Source organism: Aethalodelphis obliquidens, unplaced genomic scaffold (assembly GCF_003676395.1).
Source record: "Aethalodelphis obliquidens isolate GAN/ISIS:26980383/991018 unplaced genomic scaffold, ASM367639v1 scaffold104, whole genome shotgun sequence".
Classification (NCBI taxonomy): Eukaryota; Metazoa; Chordata; class Mammalia; order Artiodactyla; family Delphinidae; genus Aethalodelphis; species Aethalodelphis obliquidens.
This window is the reverse complement of record NW_020838048.1, coordinates 2,569,014-2,582,446: the sequence shown is the minus strand read 5'-3', so window position 1 is coordinate 2,582,446 and position 13,433 is coordinate 2,569,014. Positions and strand designations below refer to the sequence as shown.

General features: G+C 43.4%; 1 protein-coding gene across 2 annotated transcripts in view; it reads right to left on the bottom strand.

The window, feature by feature from the left end:
• FRMPD4 (FERM and PDZ domain containing 4) overlaps window positions 1–13,433 on the bottom strand; it is a 539,348-nt gene that overhangs the window by 16,772 nt on the left and 509,143 nt on the right. For both annotated transcript variants that reach the window (XM_027096577.1, XM_027096576.1), the window contains 2 exons: window positions 9,046–9,165; window positions 2,966–3,102 (listed from right to left, as the gene is read on the bottom strand). In XM_027096577.1, coding sequence (XP_026952378.1) covers window positions 2,966–3,102; window positions 9,046–9,165 — 257 coding nt within the window. The remainder of the gene's footprint in view (window positions 1–2,965; window positions 3,103–9,045; window positions 9,166–13,433) is intronic.

Here is a 13,433-nt window from a genome sequence, read left to right as displayed (position 1 = left end):
CCCTTTGTTTATTCCCATTGTCACCTCTCCCTGTCTGCCCATGCTCTTTCTGTCTTCTCTTAGAAGGATAAATGTAACTCCTTCATGTTCCCAAACTATTCTTTCCTCCCCATCTCCCTCATCAATGGTGTTCTCCAGAAACACACAATTCTCTTTTCTCCCACCCAGATAGTATCTATCTAACTCCTTCCGTCAACATTTCTTGCTGAGGAGGGGAGGGGGTTGCTGGTATGGAGACAGGGTAGGGTTCAGGACCCTTAAGTATGTCTGGTACTGACAAAGAGATGCAAACATCACTCATAGGTGTGGATATACAAGGAAAAAAAACAACAAATGGGCCTGGGTTAGTATATTCTTGCCAAGAGCCCATGTTCCCAACAGTGACTACAACCCTATCCTAGGAAGGTTCCATATTTTGAATTCTAGGAAATTTATCCTGATTGGTCATGTGCCCAACCAGAATCTTCTAAATTATGTGAAGACTTTCGAGAAGGTTCTGGTTATTTCTCCGGCTCCAGATCCTCTCTAAAGAAGGGTAGGAAGACAGCTTTCCCCCACTTGACCATTCACACCCTTTTCACTAGTTAAGATGGTGTTTCTTTGTGATCACTGCTTTCTTCCTTCTCCTTCTCCTCAACTTGTACTTACTATTTTTACCCATCATTTGGCACTCCTTATGGGGTACCCTGTAATTCTACTTGTATCATTATTTTACATCATTACTTTTCATTCTATGTCTTGTCTTTATAATCAGATCACAAATTCTTCAAAGGTTAAGATTATAATTTACAATATTTTCTTTTCTCTTAGTATAAAGACAGTAAGTCCCCTACATAGGAACCTTCAAGTTGCAAACTTTCAAAGATGCAAACATGCGTTCACATCAACGTCGGGCGTGAGTGAAATGGCAGCTGGCCCTCCGTGTCCTACTGCTGACGATCCTTCAGCTCTACCATCTCCCACCTCCTCTCCCTCCTGCAGTCAGTAACTCTTCTTGCCTGTTCACTAGATGCCAGCCGCAAAAGTATGCCAGCTGTTGTACTGGACTGCTGTACTTTTCAAGGTACTGTACTGTAAGATTAAAAATGTTTTCTTTATTTTTGTGTTTGTTTGTTTTTTATGTATTGTTTGTGTGAAAAGTATTATAAGCCTATTATAATACAGTATTATATAGCCGATTGTGTTAGTTGGGTACCTAGCCTAACTTTGTTGGACTTAGGAACAAACTGGACTTAGCAATGCGCTCTCGGAACGGAACTCGTTTGTATGTAGGGGAATTACTATATCACATAAAATGTTCAATGAACGTTTGTTGGGTGAATGAATGAATTAATGAGAACATTAATTAATCATCATAGACTCTGCAAGATTCTTAGGCAAGCTAGTTATCTCTGGAAGTTGTTGATTGTACCACACTCAACCTGGTAAAATGTGGGTACAGAAAGTAGGAACAGAAATGCATTTCGGTTGTCTGAAAATCATCTCAAGTTGTGCAGGCCAACTTTTCAAGTGGGATCCAGTTTCATCTGTTCCTAAGATCCTCAGAAAGGGGAATGGATGAGGGTGTGAATGGATCCACTCAAGTGTGAGACCTCTTTGTGAGCCGAATCTCTCTCGGGCTCCAGTCCTGGCATGTGTGGCAAGAGAGAAAGAGACAAACCATCTGCGAAAAGGAGTGCACTGAGATTGGAAGGCCTGGGCTTCTCAAACTGCACACAAGGATCTGTCCCTAGGCAGTGACAGGAGAACGGAGAGTGGAAAGATCAGGGGCACTGGGGGTCAGCAACCTGGAGCTCTCATCTTCCCAAACGCAGGCTTGCAAACCCATCGAGAAGAAACCATTTCACTCTGTGGGGGACGACCTGGCGCTGGGGAACCCAGAAAGGCTTTACAGGCAGCCCACGGGAAGCTTCTCTGGGATGTGGAGTTTTAATCAGCCATATGCCACTTGGAGGTGGAGACAGAGCAGACGCTAAGGCCTGTAGTGTTACGTGGAGATGAGGCTTCAGCCCCACCATAAACTTTGAAACATGAGTATTTCTTTTTTCTTAGCATTAGAGCTGCCAGGATTAAGAAAATGGTGGCTGCTTTAGGCTGTTGGATCACCTTCCAACAGGAAGCATACAGACTGGGAGACAGAGGGTTCTCTTTTAAAGGATGACTCTTATATAAGCTCGTCAACTGAAGGCAACATAAACTGCTTTTTTCTAACAAGAGGGGATCTTTTCTGGCTAAAGAGGTAGTATACTGCTGTTGTAAATGCCATATTCAGCAAGAGAAGGCATTTATTTTCCAAACAGCATTTGATTCATGAAACAAAGTTTGTGTGGCATCCTTTCCCACGCTGTCGCAGTTCTTTATTACAACTACCATCCTTCCTGATTAGGACTCAAAGAATTACTTTGTATACTGCATTTTGATCATCTAAAAGTAATCTCTGGTTATGCACACCATTTTCTAAACACAGGTCTTCAAATGATCACACAACCTATAGCACGATGTGGAGTCCCACCGCCTGTGTTCGAATCCTACCCCCTCTAGTTAATAGCCAGTGTGACTCAGGCAAGTTATTTAACCGTCTGTGCCTCGGCTTGCTCATCTGTCAAACGGAGCTACACTCCTACTGACTTCATAGGGAGGTTTTGGGAATCAAACAGCTTAATGTCTGAAGAGTGCTGAGACCAAAGCTTGCTTTAGAATCAAGTTCATTTAGGAATTTAAAAATGTATGCTTCATTTTAAATGTGACCCTCAATTTAACCACAATTCTCTAAAGGTGGACTAGGTAAGAAATGGTGTCTTCCACCGAACATGAACAGAGTATTCATATATTTTGCCTCTGGTTAACACATGCTCTGCCACAAACAACATCAATTTTGGAAATAGACATACACATCAAAAATACCCTTGGGCATTAAGGAGGCAACATCTTTGTCTCCGAAATGGCTCCGAGAGTCAACACTTACTCAATGTACTTGAGGGAGATTTTCTGCGTCTGCTTGGTGGTCACGGTTGCGATGTACATTTGCAACGCCGCCAGCCGCAGGGCGATGTCATATTTCAGCTCCGGCCCAAACCGCTCCTGAACGACGTCGTTACAACTCTGAAAAGAGACCAGCAGAGGGCGCAGCTTGTCAAAGGATGCACTGCGTTGCCTTAGAGGGACAGGTGACAGGCGTTTCCCCACTGTCCCACCTTCACTTCCAAGGCAAGGAGCCAAATGTGGAAACATTTTCACCGCTGCTTGGAATGAGTCAGTATTTAAGCGCACGCACAAACACAGAGACCACACAAACATTCAACATCATCACGAGCGAGCTGCTATTTAAATATTTAGCTTCTTGTAAAAATAATGAGAAATTTAGGAATGGAATTTCCAAACACAGGTGCCACGACTGAACACGTGAAGCCCTAGTAGCATGATGTGGCTGCTGTAGCTAGGCTGCCGGGATTGGAATCCTGGGTTCCAATTCTCTTTTTCCACTTTAAGAGGAAAGAATCCTCTTTCCCTACTTTCACCGTGTGACCTTGGGCAAGGCCCTTAATTGTTCTGTGCCTCCGTTTCCTCTTCTTTAAGTTGGGGATAATACTTCCCATTCGCAGGGTTGTGACAAGGATTAAGTGAGTTAACAAGCCCTCAGAATTCCATCCGGTAAATTGGAAGCACTCATACATGTTTAGAGCTGTCATCATCAATGTCACCCTCTTGCTATCATCCAGAGCGGTTTCGGGGAGGTAGAATGAGCAAGGTGATGGAGAGCAGCAGCTCTGGACCTACACCTGCCTCGGGGTCCTGGCTTTACCAATGGCTACCTCTGTGCATAAACTTCAAGCAGTTTACTTCGCTCTTGCAGCCTCAGTTTACTCATCTGTGCAATGGGGATTCATACCAACGACTTGGCCGGAGTGGAGAGGGTGGTGAGGATGAGCTGAGATGCACGCTTTGCCACAGCGCCTTGGCGCACTCAGTGGAGGGTGGCTCTTGAAATCGTCAGTCCGTTCCAGTGGTGACTGCCCCCACTGAGACTTTGAGGGAGTCTCTCGGCTTTAGTTTGTTCACATGTAAAAGGGTGACACCTACCTCACAGGGTTTGGGGTGAGCATCAGATTGAAGAGGGGCTGAGAGGGTACTGTAACGTGTCAAGCCCTCCAGGACCACAAGTGAAGGGTCTGAGGGCGCCATTCTCACTCCTGCACGGAGCAAACACTGAGCCAAACGTTGATGGGAAGCACGGTGCTGCTTAAGTATATTCTGCATGTGTGTTTACTTATTTTCGTTATTGGAAACTAGGTTCTTGGGCTAGAAAATATATTTAGCCTCTTTCTCCCTTCTTTATTCTTTGCCTTGTCCTCAAAAGATTTCAAATGAAAAACCGTATCAGGATTTGTTTGGCTCCTTTCTGAGATAAGTACCTTTACGACCACTTCATGTATTGATTCTACTAAATGGGAACATGTACCCCATACGGTTTCTGCATACAGTATTTGCCCTTCAGATACATCCCCCTGGGACCCTACCTGCCTGCTCTGGGTGCCTGCCTCTCAGCCCATCCCTCACCCCCAAGAGTGAAGCCACATTCCCTTCCCTCCGTCCTTCACATGGTTTTCCACCTTCGTTTTTCCTTAAAATCCTACATCTATCTGGATTGCACTGTACTCCTGTTGGAAGTGGGTCTGATTAGCGGCAGGAGACAGGGTGGCTCTGAGGGAAGCTGCCATTTTGTTTTGCTAGTCTTGGGTTTACCAGTTATTTCCAAGAGCCCAGGGTTGTCCACAATGGGGTACCGGGGGTTTGAGGGTCCAGATAGGGTCATTTTATAGTCTTGTGAGGGATGAGGGTGGGCAAGTCTCTTGGCAAAGTGCCAGGCCATAACACGCACTTGAAGAACCAGTTTTTCGATAAACCATTTTGACAGATCACTTTCTTGTAGGACTGCTATTGCATGACAGATTTGAAACAGGATTTTAGCGTAGAATTTAGAGACAAAAGCTCCAAGTTGGAACCTAGGCTCTGTCAACTGCCAATCAAATGACCTTGGATGTGACACTTCATCTCTCTTGAGTCTCAGTTTTCTTATCTGAAAAAAAAATGGGCTAACAACAGCGAACTCTCAAGATTGCTAGCATACCTGCAAGGATGTTTCATAAAATGGAATGTGCTTTATAAAGGTGACTCATCACTATCTCTTGTCCTCAGAGTTGTGACTGCCGTTGTTTTTTCCCACTCCTGCTATACCCTGTATTTAACCAGACTTCTGAGTGGATTCTTTTGTCAAGGTGATTAGTCACTTAATTACATTATATAATTAGTTCAGACTGATCCCGGAGAACTAGTGTGATGTCTGACTTATATATATTTTTGGTACAGATTATGCATTTATTACTCTCAAGTACATTATTTAAAATATACTTATACACACAAATGGCGGTCATTGTTTTGCTAAACAGAGGTCTCAACAGACTCCGCTTTAGACCTACAAAAATTCATTTATAATGAATATGTGAGATATTAAAAAGGAAACCAGTACTGCTAAAGTGTTTGAAAACATTTTGTAGCCGTATCATCCTGTTTACCAATTGGTTTAACCATCGTTGTTTTAATAGACAGTGGACAGCTAAATGTCAGCACAGCTTATTATAATTATGAAACAGAACAGTCTGGATTATTAGGGTTTACTGTTATTATATATGCTGAAATCTGTAAAATACTTCATGGTCCATTAATGGCTAGGAGATTCTTATATATTATCACTATCGAAACCTCTGTGGTCATTGTCATGGCTTGTCAATGGCCACTGCCCTCATTAAGAGCCCACTAGGCAGAATTGATTTTTGTCTGTGTAACGTGATAGACATTGTTTCTGTTTCCTCTCTTGTTCTCCAGGCTAATTTTATTGCATCTTTTTAGTACCTTAAAATCAACACTCGGACACAGCACCATTCGCAGGCCCACTGACATACGCTACACAGATATGTAATTTTAGACCTACTGCACGTTCTGTGATACAAGGCATTTTGAGACAGAGGGTCTGAGTCCAAGAAATTTTCATTTCCTATTCTCAGTGGAGGATATATGAGATGATGGTAGGTTAATTTTGGCCGCTATCGCCCACCGTAACATGGCTCCCCCCTTCCTCCCCCAGTGCTGGCTACTCCTTGAAGGGATAGCTAATCCACCACCTGTGCAACACCCAAGCGGGGAAAGCAGAAACGTCTTCGGTCTTCAGCTAGTCCCAGGGCAAGAGCCCTGGACAGGTTTTCCTGTTCTCAGGACAGTCCCACAGGTAGAAAAGATGTGTCTTTTGAATAAGAAAGATTTCCATGAACTGCATTAGATTTGAGCAAACACCTCAAGCGCTTAGCACTACTCCCGGGCTACTTAAAAGGTCTCTCCTCCCCAAGACAAACGCAACCGGGCTCTTCTTTTAGAAATGCAATGGAATTGTGATGTTGCAAACAGAAGCCAAGTAAATGGCTTTAAAGCATCATCTTGTTAATGGGATGAGTATATAATTATAGAGAATGACAACTGAATGCATCTCGCGCTCTACAGCCACACGCTGATCGGCACCTGTAACTACTTATTTGCAACTAACAAGCTAAAAACATAGCACGTGACATGAGTTGCCGTGGCAGAGCCCCGGGTTGGTTCTCAGAAGGAATATGGGAAGATGCAGTAACAGATCAGCTGAGAATCAAGCTGTCCCGTGCAGTCAGGTCTGGGTTACCTGGCCTCTGGGGGAACAGGGGATATTGTAACCCAGATAACCAAAGTTTAACATTTAAGTTCATTGTTCTGGGTAGAAAACGGAGTGAAGTGTAGTGCACATTTCTTTATTTGATAAACAGGGTATATGGGCACGATTTGCCTTTTTCGGATGACTCCGGGTTATCTTCATAAACACTAATTATCCTTCTGAGTTGTAAATACCACAGTCTCCTCCAAAGACCACTGAAGTGGGGAACATTTAACAGGCCTTTCCCTGAGTGCCCCCATCTGCTGGAATGTCCTAGTATGTTCTGCTTCTTTCTCCTCCCACTTAATTTCTGTTCTCCACGGCTTATTGCCGTTTAATTTATGTTACTGTTCCTAATCTCTGACATCTATCTTGTCTACATCTCTCTGCCATCTTCTGTTTTCTTTTCACACCCAACTTTTTAAAGATTACAAAGGCTTTGAAATATACAAGAAAATACTGAGAATAGTAAAACAAATACCAGTCAGTATATCAACTACCCAGAGTTAACAAATGTTTCTTCTATTTTTCTTTTTCCTACGTTCTTTGCTTTTTATTTCTTACTTAGGGCTCCAGCAACCTTTGGCTTATACAGATATCCCCCAGCCAAAGAGAGCATTTTTTTGGCCTTACTCTTGCGTTTTCTCCTTTCTTTGTGGGGGAAGGTTACATTAAGGTTTACAACCTCTTTGAGTAATTCTAATGTAGATGCTTAAGCATTAGGTAAGTGGGCTCTTACTGTCTGATGTGATTATATTGGGAATTTAAGTAAGAGTAATGGGAAGCAGTTATAGAGAAATATAGGAACATCGCCTAAATATCAAGCAGATAAATTCCCTTATCCCTGGGATAAACAGCAAAGCGTCTCATTTCTGGAAGTCTTGCTTTTTGAAAATTATATCCCAGAATCAGATATAGACAGTCTGCAAAAAGATATATCTTCTTAAAGTTTTACTGCCTTGAAATGAATAATTCCATTACAATGAATATCACGGTATTTCAGAACAATCTAAGCACCAAATAAATGAATAAACAAAATAAGTAAATAAAGAAGAAGGGAAAACTCTTTCTTACAGGAGAATGCCAGCAAATAACTGAAGAAGAAATAATAGAATTAGACAAATCATCATTTTCAACCATCGCAATAATATTTGGGCAAGAATCATCAACGAATACTAAAATGAACAGGTAAAAGGATAATGAGAGTTGCAAAGTGACTTTCCACAAATTACTTATTAACTATAAAAGGAAAAGTGGTAACTTCTGGAGAACATCAATTAGTATGAATGTTGACAAGAGTCAGTGTGAACCTTACCATGAAGGGGACAAAATGACATCACATGCCTCCTGATACGATGCACTAAGGAGGGCATGGAGTCATTCATGTTGTTGTTCTGCCCCCAATGCAGAGCCTCAATCTGATCATGAGAAAACCCCAGAGAAACCCAAATCGAGAGGTTTCTACAAAATAACTGATCAGCACTCCGCAAAACTGTCAAGGTCGTGAAAGTCAAAGAAAGGCTGAGGCATGCTCCAGATGCAACTAAATGCAAAATGAGATCCGGGAGTGGATCCTATCCTAGAAAAAATTGATATAAAGGACCTTTTTGGGACAATGGGCAAAATTTGGACACAGACTGTAGATCCAATAATGGAAATGGATCAGTGTTAAATTTCCCGATTTGGTTAACTGTATAATGATTATATTAGAAAATGTTCTCATTACTAGAAAATATACTGACATATTTCGGGGTAAATGAGCATGGTTTTGGTACCTGACATTCATATGGTTTAGGAAAAAAATCGTGTGTGATGGGGGAAGGGGAGGACGTGTGCACACACTAAAGATAGGGTAAATGTAGTGAAATGGTAACAACTGGTGAATCTGGGTAAAGGATATCAAAGAGCTCATTTACTACTCTTGCATCTTTTTCATAAGGCTGAAATTATTTCAAAATCAAAAGTGAAAATTTAAAAAGCACCATGGAACCTCACTCAATATTTTGTAATCACCTATAGGGGAAGAGAATCTGAAGAATATATATATATATATATATATATATATATATATATATATATATAAATAACATAACTGAATTGCTGTGCTGTACACCTGAAACTAACATGATATTGTAAATCAGCTATACTACAATAAGAAAAAAGCACCATGGAATTCTTTTATAATACATTGAGCTTGGGCTGAGGGACGAAGAGAGAGAAGATCCCAAACTAAAGAATTCAGGGGGGAAAACCCCACAGTTAATTCATCCCACAATGTTAATATGAAACATGCCCTGGTTCTCACATACCTGAACATACAGATACTCGAAAGCAACTGGATCTCGCCTTAAAAGGTCAATTGGATCCTTTGGGACGAAGCTAATTCGGAAAAGACATCTCATCTTATGCGAGCTGGGCCTCTGGGTCACCTAGAAGAGCAGACCAATGACAAGAATCCTTCAGTGCCGGCAGAAAGGGCTGAGGGGCAGAAGCAAAGGCAGCTTTCTTTGGACACTGAGGAAGGAAGCGGTTGAGGTTCTTTTAGTATTTGTCATACATACTCATTCCCTGAACACTGCACATACCTGTGACCTAGGTCACGTTCCCCCAAAGCAGTCCCTGAAATGAGGGACTTCAATAAGGAACTGCTCCCAGGAGAGGCCAGTGAGGGAGTGGGGGAAGCAGGTCAGACAGGAGAGGAACCTGCTCAGGTCAGCCCAGCAGGGGTGGCTACAGGCTGTCCTGAGGGAGACTCTGGTGGGAAACTTACACCACGGAGCCTCTGGGATCACAGGTAAATCATTGCTTTCGGGCTGTCCCAGGGGGCTGTGACTTTCCAGGTATGGACAGGATGGGCGCCAGCAGTCTGAGGGAAGTCCTCTGAAGAAGATCTGCAGATGCTGGCTGTCGTGACAGTCACACACTCAAGCAAGTCTGGGGGTAGGGGGCGCAGAAGGGGACCCGGGGATAGGAGCACAGAGACTGGTCACTACAGTTTATTACTGTGTAACACTGCTGTGGGTTTTTTCCTCAATTAGACTCCAGAAGGATGGTAGCAATGAAAGCATGACAGTGGCAACTTGGATGACATCCAACTGGAACGCAGGAGGACAGAAGTTTTGGCCCGTTCACTAAATTTGGAGTCCTCAGGTTTCCAAACTACCCAAACTTCTGCTATTATGATTTGTCCAAATTGTTCAAAGGGGCTTAGAATACACCACGGGTCCTTCAGGGTTAAGGACCATGGATCATTCTGAGTCGCTTTCCTTTTCCCCAGCACAGTATGTGCCAACTACTAGGTCTTAGTTTCTTAATTCTTTTTGCAACAAAGGGGAATCAATCAATGAACGGTAGGTGCTTCATACACAGCTGAATGAATGAAAGACACTGGACTTCAAGAAAGAAGGTAAAAGAAAAAAAGTAAAAAAAAAACAAACAAAAAAAGATTAAAAAAAGAAGGTAAAAGCTTCTTCAATTTCCCTTAAAGAGGTCAGTGCGATGAAACTAAAACCATGCAGCAGGAACCCACACAGTTGTTCTACTTGTAGTTTTGTGCACTTGGATGTTGTTGTTTTTGTTTTTTTTTTTGTGGTATGCGGGCCTCTCACTGTTGTGGCCTCTCCCGTTGCGGAGAGCAGGCTCCGGACACGCAGGCTCAGCGGCCATGGCTCACGGGCCCAGCCGCTCCGCGGCATGTGGGATCTTCCCAGACCGGGGCACGAACCCGTGTCGCCTGCATCAGCAGGCGGACTCTCAACCGCTGTGCCACCAGGGAAGCCCCTGGATGTACTTTTTAATGCGCTTGCATGCAGTTTCATGTACTTGTAACTACTTTTATGCAGGGGACAAACCTGGCAAAATAAAAATGTTCGTGAACTGCAATTTAAAAGTTCAAAATAGGGAGCTGCCTGGTGGCCTAGTGGTTAGGATCCTGGGCTCTCACTGCTGTGGCCCAGGTTCAATCCCTGGTCAGGGAACTGAGATCCCACAAGCCACGCAGTGCAGTCAAAAAAAAAAAAAAAAATCGAAATAAAATAGTAATAGCTTTACTGAGTTATCGGAGTGCGCATGCACACACACATTCTGAGAGTTTACATTGCTAACTTTGTTATATAGAAGAATTTCAAGGGGAAAACACATCCCACGTTTAAAGGTATACTGGGCATCCTGAGAAGCAGTACACTGAACCAGCTTCCTGTCTGTGGGCAGGATTGCAAAGCTGAGTGAAGTCAGGAGCCCATGGGATCCGGGCTGCTCATCACTGGCTGACGGTAAAGCAAACCAGGAAGAAGGATGCGTGGGACTCTAAGAGACCTGGGCTGCTGGCAGGGCTGCTGATGAGTGTCACAGTGACATAATGGTGTTTTGTCAGAAGGTCCTGTCTGATGTCAGAAAGTCAGAGATCATCTTATCTCCGGCTCCTTTAATTACAGGTTAGAATCTGTCCTGAATTTTCCATAAGCCTCCTTGAGTTTATTTTTATCATTAGTAGGTTACACTAGTTTTGGGAAATAAATGAATGTAATGCAAAAACATGCTTTAGACTCATTAGAAATGGCAGTCCAGGAGAATAACAGTCTCTAAAACAAGCAAAAAAACAATTTCTTGGAAACTTTAAGTAGTATGTAATAACAACGTTACTTTCTAGACAGAAGTTTAGTGTCAAACTGCCAGAAATTCAGGTAGAGTCGCTTAAAAGTTCCTTGGCAGTTTTCATCACAGTTAAATGTTTTAAAATAATTTTTGTTATTGGACAAATTCCTTATACTTACTCCCCAGTTCTATCATGCCTATAAATATTTCATGGGTCAAATTTTTCATATGTATTGAATTCAAAGGCATATAGCTGGTTTGTTTCAGGATATTTAAACAATCAGTTTTCTAGAGACAATACTTGAGTTTTAGCACTTTGCTTTTCGTTCTGATTAAAGACAAAACAAAGCCTCTTCTAGAAAGATAAGGGAAGAAGCATTGTTAGAGGCTTTTTGTTTCCTTCTAAGTTTTTTGTTTTGTTTTGTTTTTTGGGTTTTTTTTTTTTGGCGGAGCCGCCCCGGTTCCCTGACCAGGGATTGAAGCCGGGCCACTGCAGTGAAAGTGCTGAGTCCTAACCACTGGACTGCCAGGGAATCCCTCTAATTTTTTTTTTTAAGGCATCATTACATTTATTTTTGGCCCTTTATGAGTCCTACCACACCAGGCCCCCGTCCCCCCGCCTCAACCAGCCCCACGCATTCCCACGCGTGGCCTGGACCCGAGGGACTACAACTCCCGGCAGGCTTTGCAGCAGGAGCCTGTAGCCAGGGTCTCCTGGGAAAAGAATTGCAGGTGGGCTTCACCAGCACGCTAATTAAAAAGGCCAGTAGGGGAGAGTAAATTAAGCTCTGAGTAGGAGATACTGGAGGAGGTAAAGCAAAAAGACCTGGGGATTATTCTTGGCCCTTAGGGAAAAGGAATTTTGACCTTGCTGCCCGCGGAGTAGGAGGGTGGCCAGCGCCAAAAGTCCTGATGGAAGAGAAAGCCGGGGGTTGAAACTCCTCCTCTAATGTTTTAAAAGAAGTCTAAAAATTGGAAATCAATCCGGAATGAGAAGGTATGGTTACCTAGCATCAGAAGAGACTTTGAAAGAATCTCTGTCCAGCTAAATCAGCATGAAGCTTTCCCATAAAGGCTGGGTGGTAGGTAGAAGTTCAGGGGGAAAGTAGAAATAGAAATATCAAAAAGTTGTGGGTGGTTTCCTTAGACTCATAGTAACTGGCTGTCTGCCCACATCCCCTTGGCATTTACTGCTCCAAGCTGAAGGCTATTTACTGCAAACACCTGTGACCATCTGCCAGCACAGGGCAAACCAGCAGAGCCAGGGAGCAGTTGGCCTTAGGAGAAGCCCACCCCCAACCATGGACAGGATGTTAGCGTACGAAGCCCCAGCCCCCTCGTCCTTGGTTGGGATACCTCTGAGGCACGTTCTCTGCTGGTTCCCTGTGTCCCCAGCAGGATTGCGCTCCAGCTGCCCACAGTGGAAACTGGCTTGATTACACACTCTTTATTGGCGTCCCCATTTTCCCATTTCCCCTCCCATTCCTCTGCCAGTATTTCCTGATATCACCTCCCAAATAAACCACTGACATCCAAATCCTTGTCTCAATGTTGGCTTCTGGAGGAACTCGGAGCCAAACACTGACCTTTCACATGTGGGATTCTGTGTATCAGGGGCTGTTCCCCTATAACAAAGAATAAACAACTCATCTGTTTCCAAGCGTGTTTTGGCACAGGTTAACATAATAAACAATTAGATGTGATTTAAAATATCAATAGGTAGGGCTTCCCTGGTGGCGCAGTGGTTGAGAGTCTGCCTGCCGATGCAGGGGACACGGGTTCGTGCCCCGGTCCGGGAAGATCCCACATGCCGCGGAGCGGCTGGGCTCGTGAGCCATGGCCGCTGAGCCTACGCATCCGGAGCCTGTGCTCTGCAACGGGAGAGGCCGCAGCAGTGAGAGGCCCACGTACCGCAAAAAAAAAAAAAAAAAAAAAATCAATAGGCAGATTTAAACGTGATAAAAATAAAAGGTCAAGTTTAGAGATAGGAAATGAACACAAATGATAACTTCGTAACGAATTCATTGCATCGAGTTTTACTACATTGAGAGAGTCAGGGATATCTGCGGGACCTGACGTGTAGCTTTTAATTGTGCGACAACCA